General features: G+C 41.3%; 2 protein-coding genes across 9 annotated transcripts in view; one reads left to right on the forward strand and one right to left on the reverse strand.

Moving 5' to 3' along the window:
* Nucleotides 1-3,200, reverse strand: part of myom2b (myomesin 2b) — a 71,683-nt gene extending 68,483 nt beyond the window's left edge. For 2 of the 5 annotated variants that reach the window (XM_083758748.1, XM_083758747.1), the window contains exon 1: nt 3,107-3,186. The gene's annotated coding sequence lies outside the window, so the exon portion shown is untranslated. Of the gene's footprint in view, nt 1-3,106 lie in introns of all 5 variants that reach the window. The other 3 variants (XM_083758749.1, XM_083758746.1, XM_083758750.1) reach the window with 3 other exon arrangements.
* A 2,672-nt stretch (nt 3,201-5,872) lies between these two features.
* Nucleotides 5,873-14,805, forward strand: rnaset2 (ribonuclease T2). Of its 4 annotated transcripts, none has more exons than XM_083757737.1 (10): nt 5,873-6,016; nt 7,096-7,177; nt 7,477-7,531; nt 8,443-8,492; nt 9,690-9,747; nt 9,954-10,018; nt 10,846-10,959; nt 11,044-11,089; nt 11,910-11,984; nt 13,336-14,805. In XM_083757737.1, exons 2-10 carry the CDS (start codon nt 7,104-7,106, stop codon nt 13,555-13,557), a joined length of 759 nt encoding a protein of 252 aa, XP_083613863.1. In that variant the 5' UTR covers nt 5,873-6,016; nt 7,096-7,103; the 3' UTR covers nt 13,558-14,805. The 4 variants fall into 4 exon arrangements, with proteins under 4 accessions (XP_083613863.1, XP_083613865.1, XP_083613866.1 ...); XM_083757739.1 differs by lacking the exon at nt 7,477-7,531 and adding an exon at nt 7,781-7,835; XM_083757740.1 differs by lacking the exon at nt 7,477-7,531 and adding an exon at nt 7,781-7,835 and having other exon boundaries at nt 5,875-6,038; nt 7,097-7,177.
* Nucleotides 14,806-18,256: the final 3,451 nt, after the last annotated feature.

Consider the following 18,256-nt stretch of genomic DNA (forward strand, 5'->3'; position numbering starts at 1 on the left):
CAGAAATGCACATGCATGCACATGTCCGCAACACACACACACACACACACACACACACACACACACACACACACACACACACACACACACACACACACACACACACACACACACACACACACACACACACACACACACACACACACAATAGATATTGTAAGACAGGGCATTTCCTGATGAGAGGAGGTTTTCTGGGTGGGGATAAACACCTCACCTTATGGCACTCTCAGGTGAGTGGCATAATACCTAGTCCTATAACTACACTAGTCTTCTGTCAAGGTACACGGCCACTTCGGCCAGTGTGTCATGCTATACCCTAGGGCGGCCTAGGGCCTAGACTAGAGCTTATGGGTGCATTTGGTTTAATTTTACATTTTTTTACAATTTTACATTATTGTTAAACATCTAACTTACTTTACAGGTGACAAAATCTTATCCAACGGCAACAAAATATTCTTTAGTCTTTGGGTCCGTGGCTCAAATGCCGAATAAATAATGGGCTTGATATGAAAAGGATTGAAAACCACTGCCCTAGAGTGAATTTTCATATTTTCCCTAGAACCATTCTTCCACTGCCTTCAGTGGACACCCAAAAACCAAATTTTACATACTTAACTTTTAATTTTTAATTTTGTATAATTCTAATTTGACAGGGTGGATTATAACACTTTATGTTATGTTATAACACTATATCATTATAAGGACAAATTCTGAAACTAACCACTATGATGTAGTGGCTTCATCTGTCATTAAAACATCATGATTTTTGGCGACTACCTTAGCTTTAAGGGTAACTGTTGTGTCTGCCTGCGTTGCTGCAAGAACGAGCCGAAGGAGAGTTCTGTAAGCAGCGCAGACGTGTAATATTGCTTAAATATATACTGTAATACTGCTTATAGGCCTACTCATACGGGGGTTAGGGTTCTTCCTGTTTACGGGGTCTTTAACAAAGTGACTGCATGTTAGCAGGTGGGCTACACATACAGCAACATAAAGAACACACATGGACAATATTGGAATGGCATCACACACAACTGTTCTCATGACTCATGACGTATTTTTGAACCCCATACAGGGTTCAGGAATGACAAGGACAAACACGTGCGTATTGCATATAGATGTGTACACACATACACACACTCACACGCACGCACACAAGATAGACATGGCACACATGTGACAGAAACTCACGTAAAGATGCATATGGACATAATCTTAGGATCCCCAAATGAATAGTATTTTTGTACAATGTGTTGTGCAACTTGGGGCCTTGTTAGCACACAAACTTTGGTCATGGAAATTGTAAATAAAAAGGAAGACATTTTTCATGTGACAGCAGTGGACACACGGACACACACACACACACACACACACACACACACACACACACACACACACACACACACACACACACACACACACACACACAGTTCAGTCTCTATTTTGCTATTCATAGTATTCCATTACTCACCAGAGCCATTTGGCTACCTCACAGCAACAGTGCCATATATAGTTAGTGAGTTTGGCTTGACAGGGAAATTAAGTCATTCTAAAGCACAGTGTAGGAATATAGGTTTTATCAAAATGCTGTATGTATGTACATTTATGTATGTACTGCATTCATTTATGTACTGTATGTACATTTACTGTACTACTATTTACAGTACTGGCTGTATAAAGTCATGTTTCAATGTTTCTATACAATGTCTTCAAGTGCTTTAACTATCTCCATGTTAAGCTCTTAAGTATAAGCGTCTGAATTTAGAGTCCAAACAGAGACGTGTGTCGTGCAGCGCAGTGCAGCGTCACTAGTGCAACAGCGTCACTACTATGTCATACGACATACGTCACACACAGTGTGTGACGTATGTCACAGTGGAGTGAGAACATGATTGTCTTACATCATCTTAGTCTGCAGAGACCAGAAATAAGGTGAAATGAAATATGAACCACTACCTAACCCAACTCCCAACCTCACCCTGCACACTGCAGTACATGCAGATATTCCTACACAGAAAATGTTTATTTCACTAAGTAATATAGACCCAAATGAAAACTCTTTACTCTCCGTTTCTACTGATTCTTACAGAGTATTCATACTGTATACTTACACCAATTCCACAAATACTATCAAAACAAACTGACTCTCCTAGCATTATGAACACACAGAGCACAGTGTAATGTTATTTATTTGCAAGTTTGTCATTTAGCTAATGCTCTTTTTTTTTCCTCTCTTTCTTTTTTCAACATCCCCTTGCTTCAATGTCCCCTTGCTTCAATGTCCCCTTGCTTCCTAGAATGACAGCACTAAACCCAACACAGCCCAAAAGCTAGTGCTCTGTACTGACAGCCATATGCTAATCCCATCACTTGCAGACAGACCTAGCCTGCTACTTTAACTCAGCAGTACTGTAACTGCTCACAAATGCCTGCCAAATGACACCCAAGTCTCTCTGATCTCCAAAATGTTCTGCTCAAGCTCCCAGCCATACCTCAACAAGCTCCCAGAGAGCCATGGCCATAAATCAACAAACCTCTGATGTCCTATCCCTATCTGATCACAAAACACCTTCCATTTGAATACAATTTGCATTAACAAATTGCTCTGGTGATAACACGGAATACAATAAGCATCCAATTGGAGGCTGAATTGCCAGTAAATTGATGTGTGCATGTCTGGAGTCCAAAAACAGCACACCGACAATAAACCCAATATTACCCAAAGGACCGGGCAGGAATCCTAGTCCCACTAAGTGCATCAACAGCATATTGGCTTCCTCCCTGGAGTCCATTTAACCACTTAGCCAGTCATTACGATGATCACATCCATTGTTATGACAGTCACACATAAACATAGACAGTCATTAATCTCAATACATTCATTCTTCTGTAAATCACTGCAAATTAAATTACCACATTTAATTCACAATTGATGCATTTGGCATTGGTTAAGTTCCACATCACGTCCCTTGGAACGCCCGACCCTCTTTCTGGTAATTTCCCATCCCTCTGTCCTACTTTACGCCTCACACCTGCCACACCTACAGTAACAGAAATGAGGCGCAAAAAGGCAACGGAGAGGAAAATAAAATAGTAGGTTTCTTACCCCTTGAGAGTTCCTTTGCAGAGCCTTCGGTCGTCAGCCTGAATCCACAGGGAGTCAGCCTAAACCAAGTACTGGGCCATCAAAACCTCCACCACTCCCACGACCCCCACCTGCCTTTCCTTGATGCCATATAAGGAGAGGGACTAGCCTATATATAACCAGGCCCCTTCAAGACTGTGTGCAGGCTTGCTAGTACCAGAGGCCTCTGAATGAAAAGATCTATAGGCCATTACCGTTTTCAACGGCAGCCATGTTGGCTCCACAGCCCTGCTCCAGGGCCGTTGCTAAGTTACAGGAGATCCTAAGGCAATTGTGAATCCCACTATGCTCATCTTATGCTATACATATTTATAGTTAACAAGTGTTATTCTAGATAATATCCTATTGGATCCATAGTACAATCTGATCAAGCTTTTTAAAGACTCTGCTTAAGATGGGCCAATTTAGTCTATAATAAAAATAATAATGTATATACTTTAAAAAGTCCCTAGCTGCAAATTAGGGTCTAGATCACTTCTGCACATCTCTCTTAAACATCTTAAGACGCAGGGCTACAAGCTGAACTTTAACGAGGGCCTATTTATAAAAGTAGCTACAGTTACAGAGCAGGACTATTCCTGACTCTGCTGAGGAACAGCAAGACACATTTCACTTCAGAGCAAACCCTAAATAATATGGGAGAATGGTGGTAGGTAGGTACAGACTGTATGGGGAAAGGGTACCAGAGAAAAACATGGGAGAAAAAGCAGGACAAAGTATTTGTAAGAGTCAAGGAGAATGTGACAGAGAGAGACAGAGAGAGAGGGGGAGAGAGAGAGAGAGAGAGAGAGAGAGAGAGAGAGAGAAATAAATCCAAGCCAATTGTTTTATGTAAATACAGGAATAACTGAATAATGGTGCAATGAGTGCAGGTAATCTTTCGCCTGATGTATAGGCCTACTTGCACGTGCATGTCTCACACCGTAAATAGATCTATACATTATCCATATTACAAGCTTACAATACAGTGTGTCACAGTCGCAGAAAGAGTCCCATGTGAGTTTATAGATCTGCCATTTTGGGTGCGAGAAGACACACAAGCACATTTCTTTTCCTTTCCTTCAGTGTGACAAGTTGCAAATATCAATGTGTCTCACAACACATACTGCCCTTCACTAATTTAAAAGCCGAGTACACACTGCACGGTAGGATAATCTACTGCCTGGGGGGGGCTTACCTATCATTGAGGTATTAAGGCACTCTCATCCACCTCTAGGTACAGCCTGGCATACATACGGGACACAGAGAGAGAGAACAGATGTGGTGGGTTTATGAGATTTGCGCAGGAGTATTATACTTTTTTTTTCTCCTCCTTGATTTCTATTCTGTGCGCATCTCTTCTGTTATGTTCACTGTTCCCTCTGCCCGTTCTCTGTACGTGTGTGTGTGTGTGTGTGTGTGTGTGTGTGTGTGTGTGTGTGTGTGTGTGTGTGTGTGTGTGTGTGTGTGTGTGTGTGTGTGTGTGTGTATAGACCTGAGAACCGTTAGGTTAACTGTTTATGAACCAACGTATTCTATGTTATCAGTTGACAGACTGTAGGCCTACATACTGCATATTCATTATTCATTAAGGATAATTTGCTGAGCGTAATGTAGCCTACTAACATTCAAATTCATGCATTCATTCATTCAAATCTTTGACAAACTATAAGAAATATTCCCTAATATATTCATTGGTGATAGACTATTACTATATTTTTGTTTTTATTTATTTGCGCAATAAAAAAACTGTACAAAAAGGTAACAGTACTAAAAGGTCAAAGAGAAAAATAAGTGCAGGTGAGAAAAGAAACCCATAAAGGGCTTATATACATGTATGGTTCTCACCCAAGATAAACAAATAGTAAGTTAGACAAAGTAATCAAACATAAGGTATGACAAACAACATTGTATGTAGATGGACATTATTACAGTAGCCTATGTCCATTCATATATCCAATGTTGATAATGTTGACACTTTTACGCTTTCATTCAGAGACCATACCCATTTCAAATAGTGCTAGAATCTAAGCTTAACAAGATTTTTTGTTATCTTGTTTTGTTTTTTTCTCTTACCTCTCTCTGAGACTCTCTCCCTCTTTCAACCTTATAGCTGCTATGATGACAGGCTGGTGTTATCCTGTCTCATCTTATGAGTTGTCAGAGAGAGCCCTCTGCTGGTCATAGTGAGGCTTAATTGTAACATCATGCATGACTTTAGGTAGCCCTGCCTGAAGTGAAGGGAAACAGAATAAAAGTAGTAGTACATTCTAATGTCAAGGAAATATAAATATTATCTTTAGTGGTGCAGTGAAGTTTGGGTAATTATCGTCATACCGACAACCGGCTGTCGACAACGACGACAGCCTATTATGTATTAATTACACCACACCAGTGCAGCTGGAGCTATAGCCAGGAGTCAGGACCCCAATGTAAACAAGCCATCGTTATTTTCTGGGTATTATTTTGTTTCGATACTCTTCTTCTTTCCGAGGCTATTAAAGCAGACCGTCCTTGACCTGTGCTTTCCTCGAACTGTGCTTCTATAGTCTACAAACTGTTGAGAAAATGTTCCATCAGTCAAAACCGTTTCCTTTCACCAAGCTGGCCCTAAAATAACGAACTACATAAAAAAAAATTAAACTACGTCTACCAGAGGAGGAGTGGAGGTGCGCGGCCGCGGCGCGTGCGTGCGTCACGTGACGACGCAGGATCACGTGACGTGACGTGAGTCTGGGACGTACTGTAACAAGATAACAAGTGGTTTTTATATCTGACTGTAAACAAACTGGCTTAGTTAGTTTGTAGCTCCAAGACAGAGGAACAAACAACCATAGAAACCACAAACCTACAGCTCTGAGAACCACAGAACTCCTGAAGAAGAACACGATCGTCTATGAGAAGAACACGATCGGTGAGCATTTAAGTTAGTTTAATACGTGGATGATTTTAACCTATTTATTTTGATAATAAGTAAGTAGATAGAAGATAACTTTGGCTGACACAGTTTTGAGTTGACGAACGAACGGGGCCACTCAGTCAGTCACGATACGATCTGATAGGTAATCATTTAATAAGGGAAAATTAGCTTAAGTTATGGCAAATCTGGAGAAAAAATGCTTATACCACTAGCTTTCTTCACAGATGTGTTCATAAAGGTGTCTACTATCACAGAAAAATGCTGAATCCATTGCAAGCATTAGTTTTGCACAAAAAACACTCCTAAACACACCTACAAATGCCCATAGCCGTCATCACAAATGTGATGAGGTCAGCACATTTGGGCACATTTGGCCGTGGTTATGGCCTGTGTGTGTGTGTGTGTGTAAACAAGAGGTGCTCATGATGCTGCAGCATGATGTGGTCTGCTGCATTTCTTTGATGTGGGCACGGCTTTCTTTATGACTTCTTTTCACTTCCTCTGTAGCCTCAGGAACCCAGGGGTTCTTTCTGTAGCAGCATTTCCTCTTTTCATTTGTACATCACATGCGTCTAGGGAGAGAGAGAAGGGGGGAGAGACATGCAGCAAAGGTTGTCATGAACTGGACTCGAACACGCAATGCGCTGTCAGGCTAAAGCCTATATGTGGCATATGCCCCTGGACCACTAGGTCAGCGGGCGCCCCTTAACCTTTGCTTTTATATGAAATATGCCGAGACCATATTTGGAAGAAGCTTCTGAACATAACATATTGCTAGTTTGACGACTTGAAAAGCTATAATCTTAAAATAATGACCGAAAATAGACTATCTACAAGGTCTCAATGTGTCACAGATGCATTGCATTGAGAGCCTGTAGTGTAGATTGGCTGTTTTCGCAGCGCAACATGCTTAAGTTCCATAGAAGGCATGCTTGGCCTCTATGGAATCCAAATGACTCAAATCAGTCGTGGCGACTGGGAACTTTAATCCATGTCTTCTTGATAATGTCACTCATTCTAAAAACCTAACATGTGGCACCTTAAATCTATAGGACAGACATGAGACGCTCCGCTACTCTCCTGCTCTACCTTGGAGCTGCCCTGGTGTCCTCCGCCTACATAGGGCCACCACCGTAAGTTATACAGTGTCCTCCGCCTACATAATAATATTATTATTATTATTATTAATTATAATATTAATATATTAAGGAGGACATAATCCTTAATATATTATAGTCATCCGTCCATCCATGCGCAGATGGATATACAGTATACTTCCCTCCCTCACACATACAGATGTTCTGTAATCTCACATTTTCTGTCATCTGAAATTTCAGAATAAATTCAATTTAGGTACTTTTTAAAAGTACTTTCACTCTATACATACAGTAATTTTAAAGTGTGTGCGCGCGCGTGCGTGTGTGTGTTTCAGACACATGTGGACCAAGCTGATCCTGACTCACCACTGGCCGACCACCTTCTGTGGTGTGAGTTTGCCGTCTCAATAGCCTGGTTCAAATTAAGACGTGTGTGTGTGTGTGTGTGTGTGTGTGTGTGTGTGTGTGTGTGTGTGTGTGTGTGTGTGTGTGTGTGTGTGTGTGTGTGTGTGTGTGTGTGTGTGTGTGTGTGTGTGTGTGTGTGTGTGTGTGTGTGTGTGTGTGTGTGTGTGTGTGTGTGTGTGTGTGTGTGTGTGTGTGTGTGTGTGTGTGTGTGTGTGTGTGTGTGTGTGTTTTCAGACAAATGTGGACCAAGCTGATCCTGACTCACAGCTGGCCGACCACCTTCTGTGGTGTGAGTTTGCCGTCTCAATAGCCTGGTTCAAATTAAGACATGATAAGAGACGCTTAGCGCTTTGTTTTAACTTGTGTTATTCTTGTTTTATTCTTGTGTCTCTCTAAAACTTAAACTACTGTAGGCTCGGTCAGTGCACACCACTTTTGTTCCTCTTTTGTCGATACTTTTTGGGCCAACTGCCAATCCCCATTCCTGCATTTCACTTCTTCATTCCTTTCAAATGTTGTTGTTGTTGTCCATACAGAATTACTTATTTGTGACAAGTCATAAGACTTGCCGTCTGTGTGCCAGTGTGAATTAATCAGGCTGTTCTGTGATTGCATAGTTTACTAGCTCCACAATTCACCCACTGCACTGAATAAAGGAATAGAAATACAATTATTTGTATTCTATTTTGTACAGGACTTTTTTTTTTTTTAGGGATGTGCCCAATGCAATATGTTCTTTTTGGACCAAACTTGTTTCGACAGTTGAACCACACCTTAATTTTAGTTTTAATTAACGTTATAATTCTCGTTCATTCGGTTAACATTTACAAAGCAAGCAACAATAAAGTGTGTGTTCTGAAGTGGCCTAATGATAACTGTACTCCTGTGTGTTGTAGATGGAACACTGTCATGCCAAAATTAACACCTGGACACTGCATGGTCTCTGGTAAGTAAAAAGAAATGCTTGTATTTGAGTGGCTGATCACTTGTGGTGCCGATACAGCAAAGTGAAAACGAAAAAACTTCAGGTGGCATATAATGATGCTTTTCATATATTCCTGAGACTCCCAAGATGGACCAGTGCAAGTGAAATGTTTGTGACCAGTAATGTACCTACCTTTCATGCTGTACTGAGGAATTTTATGTTTAGATTCATGTGTAGACTGAGGGAATCAAAGAATGTATTAATTATGGCCTTAGCAGGGATCACACAGAGTGATACAGACTTCTCCTCATGTTTCTGGAAACACTGGAGGCAATGTTTATACTGCCTCCAGGACTGCCTGGAGTGAAAATAGCCTGATACATAGGCTATCTCTGTGTTGTTGTTTTTGTATTTACTGTTATGTTTTTACATGTTGTATATGGACCCATTGTGTCTGAAATAAAGTTTTCAATCAATCATTATCCATCATCATCGTGTCCAATTCACCAATATAATAGTAGGTCTACCATATCCTGCTAGGTCTTATTATGGCTTTGACTTTCATAGATACATTTATAATGCACATTTACTGAGACTTTCATTCAAGTACTATATATAAATAAGAATAAACCACAGAGAGGAGAAAGTAATAGGAAAAAGGAAGAAATTAAAGGAATGCACCTGGGGTGAAAACTTTGCCCGCCCCCATATGTCTTGTTCTACATCACTCATTTGTGACCCTTTGCGACACATAATCAGCCTACTGATAAATCCCAACACTTTTCTTGAAAATCATTCCATTCCATTCTTAAGTTATCTTACTGGCAAACAAAGCAGACGGGACAGATTAAAATACCCTGCCACCTACTGATATGGTCAGGCTTAATATTATGATAACTAAGCAAACGTTGGCCTGGGCCATGGCTCAGTGGTCCAGGCAACTTGGCTGGTAATCCAGTCTGGCAGTTCGACTCCCGATCCCGACGGCTTTACTGCATGTCTTCCCCCCCATTTCCTGTCAGTCCCTCCATAAAATAATATAAAATAAAGGCGAAAGCCACAAAAAAACCCATTTAACTAAGCAAACGTTGGTTGGTAGCTCTATTCACCTATTCATCAACGAGGTGAATAAATCAAAGGCCCTGCTGTCACCTTGCTTGGCTATAACCACCTGTTTTATGATGTCCACATATCTATATCTATGTGGGTGTTTTACAGGCCAGATAAAGGGAATGACTGTAATTCATCATGGCCTTTCAACTCCTCATTGATAGAGGTAAGACACTATTGTGCATGTGTGTGCGTGCTCGAACCATGTTCTTTCAATTCTGCTTTTTTTATGAAATGTACTGTATACATGAAAGATTCATCATAATAAAAGATTAGAAATGGGGAAGAGAAAGAAAATGGAGAGAAACAGTTTGGCAAGGTTGGTATATTATGAGTACTTCATTTCCGAAATAATAATTGTTTCCCATTCAGGATCTACGTCCAGACTTGGAGAGCAGTTGGCCTGACCTCCTCAAACCAACCTCCTCTGAATTCTGGTATTGACTCAGTTATGCATGATTTATACTTTGTTGATGACACTTGCGTCATCCGATCATTTCAATTCAAAAGAAACAAACCTATTAGTTTAGACGGCAGCCTGCAGGCCCCTAAGCAGCTGCGTAGTTCAGTGGTTTTCAAAGTGCTGTCCAGGGACCACAGGGGTCCTTGAGGGAGTTGCAGGGGGTCCCCAGCTAAATGATAGATAGTTAGGATGGGAGCCAAATGGACCCTTATGGGCCTGTAACTCAGAGACTGTACAAATTGATCCAAATGGACCCTAACAAGTCCATTTGGTTCAATTTGTACACTCAGAGTTAAATTAACATTGATTTTACAATATAAACCGGGGTCCCAGAGATAGAATTGCCATTAAACGGGAGTCCGTAGCCTAATGCATGTCAAACTGGGGGTTCTTGAAATTAAAATGGTTGAGAATCACTGCTAGGGCCATAAACATCTTATCTCATGGGATATCTTTTCAAATGGAGGTCTGCAGGCTAATAAATGTCAATTTGGGGGTCCTTGACATGACAAAGTTTGAGAACCACTGGCGTGTATATGGCAGGCCAGCAGTGGCCGTGAAGCAATTGTGAAACTATTGTAATGAGTCTGTCTGTCTCTGTCTTCCGCAATGACTCAAAATGTATTTATTTACAATGTTCCTCCATGGCAAAAAGTTCAATGGTGCCCTTTGTCTCGTACTCCACTGTTTTCTATAATAACTTATCGTACCCACACAACTGACTTGCTGTCTTTCTAGTTGCCAGTCCTCACATTGTGTTGTGACTCACTGCCACTGCTGTGTGTCTCCCCGTTTGAACAGGAAGTATGAGTGGCATAAGCATGGTACATGTGCAGCCAAGGCAGAGTCTCTGAACAGCGAACATAAGTACTTCGGCAAGGCACTGGAACTGTACCATAAAGTGGATCTGACTGGGTACAAAACGAGCACACACACACACACACACAGTGCTGTACTTGACGCCTAAAATCGAAACCTTACCTTTTGCTTTCACCACAGAGCCCTGGCGAAGTCTAACATCATCCCATCAATCAATTACTACAAGGTAACTTGTTTATTGTGATGGTGTATAATACTTTTTTTTTTTTAAGATATTTTTTTTGTGGCTTACGCCTTTATTGATTTTTTAAGGGATAGAAAGTAGGCTGACAGGAAACGGGAGAGAGATGGGGGGATGACATGCGGTAAAGGCCGTGTCGGGTCCGGGAGTCGAACCCGCGGCACACCGCGACTGGATCACCAGTCCGGTGCCCAGACCGTTACGCTACGGCCTGGGCCAATACATGTTTTCTATTGCAATCTGAAACTCAGTGAGCATTATTGTGTTCATACCACTGTGGAAGTCACATCATGTCATATTACATTGACATGGAGATTGCAGTCTAGCATAATGTGAATGCATGATTGTATTGCGGATGACCTTTTCTGTCATGTATGCCATGTATGCTACAGTATGTACATACCTACAGTACAGTGTATGTTAGCCCTGGTCCATAGCCTTACTGCTCTTGCTGCCGTTGCAGTAACCCTGTAACACCCAGCGTTGCAATACTATAACATATTTTAATTAATTAATTAATTACAACTTTCTTTATGTTCTTTTTTCACCTAAACGTAATCGTTGATGTTCATTGCAATGCCATTGGTCATGATATTTACATATAAATACCCCCCACAGAGGCTGAAATTCACACAAATTAAAAATCTCTGGACTAATTTTTCCATTTCCTGAAAAGCAACAAGGTTTCCACCTTACAGTGATATTATGTCCATAGTACATTATTCTTTTACCTCCTATACAGTATTTAATGCTCTTTTGCTATTTATGTGGACATACCTAAATAAACCATTTAATGTCTGTGTAGTTTGCAGACATTGAAGCAGCCATTGAGAAGGCCTATGGTGTCACGCCTAAAATCCAGTGTGCTCAGGAAACCCAGGTAAAAAATAAATAAAAATCATATTCACGTTCACATTTATCTAGTGTAGACTAACACAGAACCTGTATAGATTACTGAGTGCAATTCGTTGGATGACTCCTTTGTCCTAAAGCATCACCAAACAGTATTGTGTTATTATAGTACTATAATTATTACAATATTATATTACACCTATACTTCTTCACCGAAAATAGCCCATTTACAAGATCACAACGCGTTGATCTTGTAGATGGGCTATTGGGACGAGAATGTTTGCCTATTTTCACTTGCCGAGTTGTTTTACTTCAGTAAAAGTATCAATACTGTAACATAGAAATACTCTGTTACAAGTACGGTAAAAGTCCGGAATTCAAAATGCACTTGAGTAGAAGAATGGATCGGGTTCACGAGCATTTATTTAAATAGCAGAGCAACGTTTCGGTCTTTCGACCTTCCTCAGGCTGGATTCAGAATGGGCTGACGTTGATACATTCGAGAAGTATAAACAACCAATCAAAATGCATGTGATAATTGTTTGACAGATAACAGTGTACACTGTACCTTTACCTCACATGACGTTGGTTTACACAGCTGTTATCTGTCAAACAATTATCACATGCATTTTGATTGGTTGATGTTTATACTTCTTGAATGTATTTGCCGTGTGTCTCGCTGTGAATGTACAACGTCAGCCCATTCTGAATCAAGCCTGATATGATGAAGGTCGAAAGACCGAAATGTTGCTCTGCTATTTCAATAAATGCTGGTGAACCTAGCAAGTGGCGGTGTGTATAAAAATCTTTAGAAAATATCAGATCTACAAGCTTCCAATGCATCGCATTCGATGCATTGTGAGCTTGTAGATAGGCATTTTCAAATAGCCGAAATGTAATATGAAGTGGTTTACTGTATGTTTTGTAATAATAATCAAAATCTACAAAGTAACTAGTAACTAAAGTTTTCAAATAAATGTACTGGATCGAAAAATACAATATTTGCCTCTAAGATGTAGTGGAATAGACGCAAAAGTACTGGAAATTGGAAACACTCAAGTAAAGTACAAATACCTCAAAATTGTACTTAAGTTAGTTCAGTGCTTAACTCATTTAGACCTGAGACCAGGTCTAAATTTGCTCTGAAAGAATATATTCTCAAATCTTTTAATATATTAAAAGATTTGCGCCACATTTTCACACTTTAAAAAATAATAGCAGATCTACAAGCTCATAGATCTGCTATTTTTCTATAGCTAAAGTATAACATAATGCTTAACACAACAAAAGGTAGAAAACTAAACTTAGTTACTTTCCACCACCACTGGCCACATGTCTGTCTGTAATATGCTTGTTTGTGGTGGTGTCGGTGTTTCCAGGTTAATGCAGGTGTTCAGATCCTGGGCCAGATTGAAGTCTGCTTCAGCCCTGAGTTCACCCTGGTGGACTGTGAGAGGCAGTGGCCGTACAACAACAATGTGGAATATGCTGCTGCACCGGCTATGGCCGACCCGTTCCCTGCTGCTGCACACGGGTTCAGAGTGTGTGACCCCAATGTGCCCGTTTACTATCCACTTGTACCACAAACTAGATACTGGTAAAATACTGCCATATACGTACTGTATGTATCCATTGTACAGCCTCCATTACAAAACGTTACATATATGAGCATGCACGCACGCGCACACACACACACACACACAAATTACTCAAATCTTTTACTCAAGTGAAAGTACCAACACTGCAATGCAAGAATTACTCCGTTACAATTAAAAGTCTGGAATTCTAAATGTAATTCTTGAGTAAAAGTACAAAAGTATTGGTGCCGAAATGTACCTAAAGTACAGAAAGTAAAAGTACTCATTGTGCAGAATGTCCCTTTTCAAGTTTTTTTTTTTAACGTTTGAAAATAGCCGATCTACAAGCTCACAATGCGTCGCATCGAATGGCCAAAATGTGTATAGGGCTGAAGTGGTTATAATGTATGTTTTGTACTAATCAAAATGTACAAAGTAACTACAGTTTTCAAATAATTGTAGTGGAGTTAAAAGTACAAATTTTAGTAGAAGTAAAAGTATTGGAAATAGTAAAGTAAAGTCAAAATACCACAAAATAAAAAAGTAAAGTACAGTGACAGTACTTAAGTAAATTGTTACTTTCCACCACGCGCACACACACACTCTACACACTACTACATTTCAATGAGCTTCATGGAGGTAAAACCACTTTCATTGTCCTTATCTGCAAAAAGAATAGCAAATCTACAAGCTCACAATCGTGTCACAATCAAGTTTAAATGCTTAATGGGTTTAGTGGTTAATGCCAGATACCGACATATCAAAGCTGTTATGCTGGAGCTACTGTCCTTTTCTGAGTTATTGTGACAGTGGCCAATATTGTTGTTTCTCAGGGATGAGGCAATCTACTGTAGGGGTTCTCAACATGGGTCGCGACCCACAGGTTGAGAACCCCTGATTTACTGTACGAGTACAAAACATTTTATCATACGCAAACTGTGTATGTGTATAAAGTGTTGTTCAGTCTATCATTAGGTAGTTGCTTATTTTGTCTGTTAATGCATTAATTTGATTAGTGTAATTGAATGTATTGAATTAATTGTGTAAAGCAGCTATTCTGTGTAATGAAAAAGGTCCTGTACACTGTCTTCACTTATAGAGCAGCAGTTTATTTCAGCTGAGTGACAACGTTTCAGTCTAAAACATCGTTTAGAACGTCGTGTGCGGGACCTCTTTTTTTCTCCTCATGATTCGCATTTCTTTGCCGTCTCCAACGCACCTCTACATAATAGTTAAAATCATGAATGAAGTAAAGTTTTAGCAATCATTAAATGTATGACTTGACTGGCATTATTGTGTTCTAAGTCTTAACAAAACACAGTTTCATTATCTGTCAGGCATTTGTTCATTTGGTGCCACCATGTGGCTAAAGTCATGCACTGCATCTCCAAAAACATGCAGTTTCTATTATGGTGCCTTTACAGTATATAGCTTTACATAGATTGTGCATTACATTCACACACCGATGCCGGAGGAAACCATGCAAGGCACCAACCTGCTCATTGGGAGCAATTAGGGGTTCAGTGTCTTGCTCAAGGACACTTCGACACTAACTCTGGGGGAGCCCGGCTTCGAACTGGGAACCTTGCGGTTCCCATCCGGCCATTCTACCCCTGATCCACCGCCGCCCATTAGTGGCATGGGTGAATCGGGTGGACAACAATACATAACCTTGATTATTACAGCATACTGTACATTAATATGCAATACCTCCTGAGTCTAAACATGCTATAGGATATTCCAATACAATCCTCCCCCCCCCCCAAAAGATAGTTTAATAATCTGTCTGTTTCTGGGAACACTGGGCTAGTGTTGCTACTGAATATAACAGAGCAAGTAAAGAGGTCTGGTTACGTTTCCAATATTCATCAAATACACTTATGGCCCTAATTCAGTCAGTGCCTCACCCCTTATCTGTAAAGGTCTTTGCCTTTTTGTTTTGTTGAGGGGCACTAGCCCCTCCTATATTCAGCTATAGTGTAGAGTTTTGTCCTTACACATTAAATGCCATTGACATTGAATGGAGAATTTACGTCATATGTAGACGAGCAAATCGGCATGTTACGTCATGATGATGTACGATAAGAGTGCCCCTCACTTCACACGGGTGTGATTTTATTTTTTACTATCAGATATGGTTTAAATGTATACAAAAATTAGAGCCATTTAAATACATGAAAAATACAGTGCTTAGATTAGTTGTGTGTTAATTTCTATATCGAGGGGCTGCTGAAGAAATATTCACATAGACACTTATGTCTAGTATTGTCTATACCCATTATCGTTTGAAACCTTGAAAAACGGCAGTCCTCACTGGAAGTCAAGCCTGACCACGCCCACCTCGCCTTCATCTCTGTCCCCCTCCTCGCCCCGTCTGTCGCCTCCTTCTCTTTCCCCCTTCCTTCCCTCTGTCGCCTCCTTCTCTTTCCCCCTTCCTTCCCTCTGTCTCTCTCTTCTCTTCCCCCCTTTCTTCCTTCCCTCTGTCTCTCTGTCTCTCTCTCTCTCTTCTCTTTCCCCCTTCCTTCCCTCTGTCTCTCTCTCTCTTCTCTTTCCCCCTTCCTTCCCTCTGTCGCCTCCTTCTCTTTCCCCTTCCTTCCCTCTGTCTCTCTCTTCTCTTTCCCCCTTCCTTCCCTCTGTCTCTCTCTCTCTCTTCTCTTTCCCCTTCCTTCCCTCTGTCTCTCTCTCTCTCTTCTCTTTCCCCTTCCTTCCCTCTGTCGCCTCCTTCTCTTTCCCCTTCCTTCCCTCTGTCTCTCTCTCTTCTCTTTCCCCCTTCCTTCCCTCTGTCTCTCTCTCTTCTCTTTCCCCTTCCTTCCCTCTGTCGCCTCCTTCTCTTTCCCCTTCCTTCCCTCTGTCTCTCTCTCTTCTCTTTCCCCCTTCCTTCCCTCTGTCTCTCTCTCTTCTCTTTCCCCCTTCCTTCCCTCTGTCTCTCTCTCTTCTCTTTCCCCCTTCCTTCCCTCTGTCTCTCTCTCTTCTCTTTCCCCCTTCCTTCCCGCTGTCTCTCTCTCTTCTCTTTCCCCCTTCCTTCCCTCTGTCTCTCTCTCTTCTCTTTCCCCCTTCCTTCCCTCTGTCTCTCTCTCTTCTCTTTCCCCCTTCCTTCCCTCTGTCTCTCTCTCTTCTCTTTCCCCCTTCCTTCTCTCTGTCTCTCTCTCTTCTCTTTCCCCCTTCCTTCCCTCTGTCTCTCTCTCTCTTCTCTTTCCCCCTTCCTTCCCTCTGTCTCTCTCTTCTCTTTCCCCCTTCCTTCCCTCTGTCTCTCTCTCTTCTCTTTCCCCCTTCCTTCCCTCTGTCTCTCTCTTCTCTTTCCCCCTTCCTTCCCTCTGTCTCTCTCTCTTCTCTTTCCCCCTTCCTTCCCTCTGTCTCTCTCTCTTCTCTTTCCCCCTTCCTTCCCTCTGTCTCTCTCTCTTCTCTTTCCCCCTTCCTTCCCTCTGTCTCTCTCTCTTCTCTTTCCCCCTTCCTTCCCTCTGTCTCTCTCTCTTCTCTTTCCCCCTTCCTTCCCTCTGTCTCTCTCTCTCTTCTCTTTCCCCCTTCCTTCCCTCTGTCTCTCTCTCTCTTCTCTTTCCCCCTTCCTTCCCTCTGTCTCTCTCTCTCTTCTCTTTCCCCCTTCCTTCCCTCTGTCTCTCTCTTCTCTTTCCCCTTCCTTCCCTCTGTCTCTCTCTCTCTTCTCTTTCCCCCTTCCTTCCCTCTGTCTCTCTCTCTCTCTCTTCTCTTTCCCCCTTCCTTCCCTCTGTCTCTCTCTTCTTTCCCCCTTCCTTCCCTCTGTCTCTCTCTCTTGTCTTTCCCCATTCCTTCTCTCTGTCTCTCTCATTTGTATCTCACACTCTCTCTCAGAGTCTCTCTCTCTCTCACTCTCAGAGTCTCTCTCTCTCTCTCTCTCTATGTAACACTCTGCTTATGCAACACTGCAGTTCTGCAAAGCAAGCTGCTGATATGACAGTTACAGGTATACACGCGCACACACACTCACACGGGATCAACTAGATCCGTCTGTAACTATTATGATTCTGTGATTGGTGCCCTAGTTAGTAGATTGTATTTATCTGTTTATTGATTTAGTTATCTATTTTGTAGTAAAAGTGTTTTTCACCCATTCTTTCACTGGACAGGAGCGGAACACTTTGATGTAGAAACATCGTCTTCACTTACGTGCAAATGTATTATGCATGATCGTGTTTGCACAACCTTCATCAGGCAACAGATGCTTTGTGAAGGTCGTGTGAACGTGAAGGTTGCATTAATACATATTTTGCATGTAAAGTGCAGACAGTGTGTGCAGGATTACTAGTCTATTATCACCCTGTTGACTTTCACTAACTTGTTTGATCAGTGGTTCTCAACCAGTGGTCCTTGAGGGGGTTCCAGGTGGTCCCCAGCTAAATTATGTTAGAGTTGGTAACCAAATAGACCCTTATAGGTTTCATTTTACGCTCTCAAGAGTTAAATTATTGTTTAACATCTGCATTACTTAAGTTAAATTACTAGAAGTCTACAATTACAGAATGTACAGTACAGTCAAGAAATATTATTTTGATCAATGCTTGCCTATTATCTCTCCTAATGGTACCACATTAATACAGCATGAAAAGGGCTGATATGAAAAGGGCTGAAAACCACTGGTCTAGAGAAACTCTAGAGATTATCCTTTGAGTGCAACAGATCATTGTTTTTACACAGTTTCACACAGTTTCCGTCTCAGGTTGTGTATGTCGCGTGTCTCTATACTTCTTAA

Source organism: Protomyctophum parallelum, assembly GCF_964188405.1.
Source record: "Protomyctophum parallelum genome assembly, chromosome: 2".
In the NCBI taxonomy this organism is placed as follows: domain Eukaryota; kingdom Metazoa; phylum Chordata; class Actinopteri; order Myctophiformes; family Myctophidae; genus Protomyctophum; species Protomyctophum parallelum.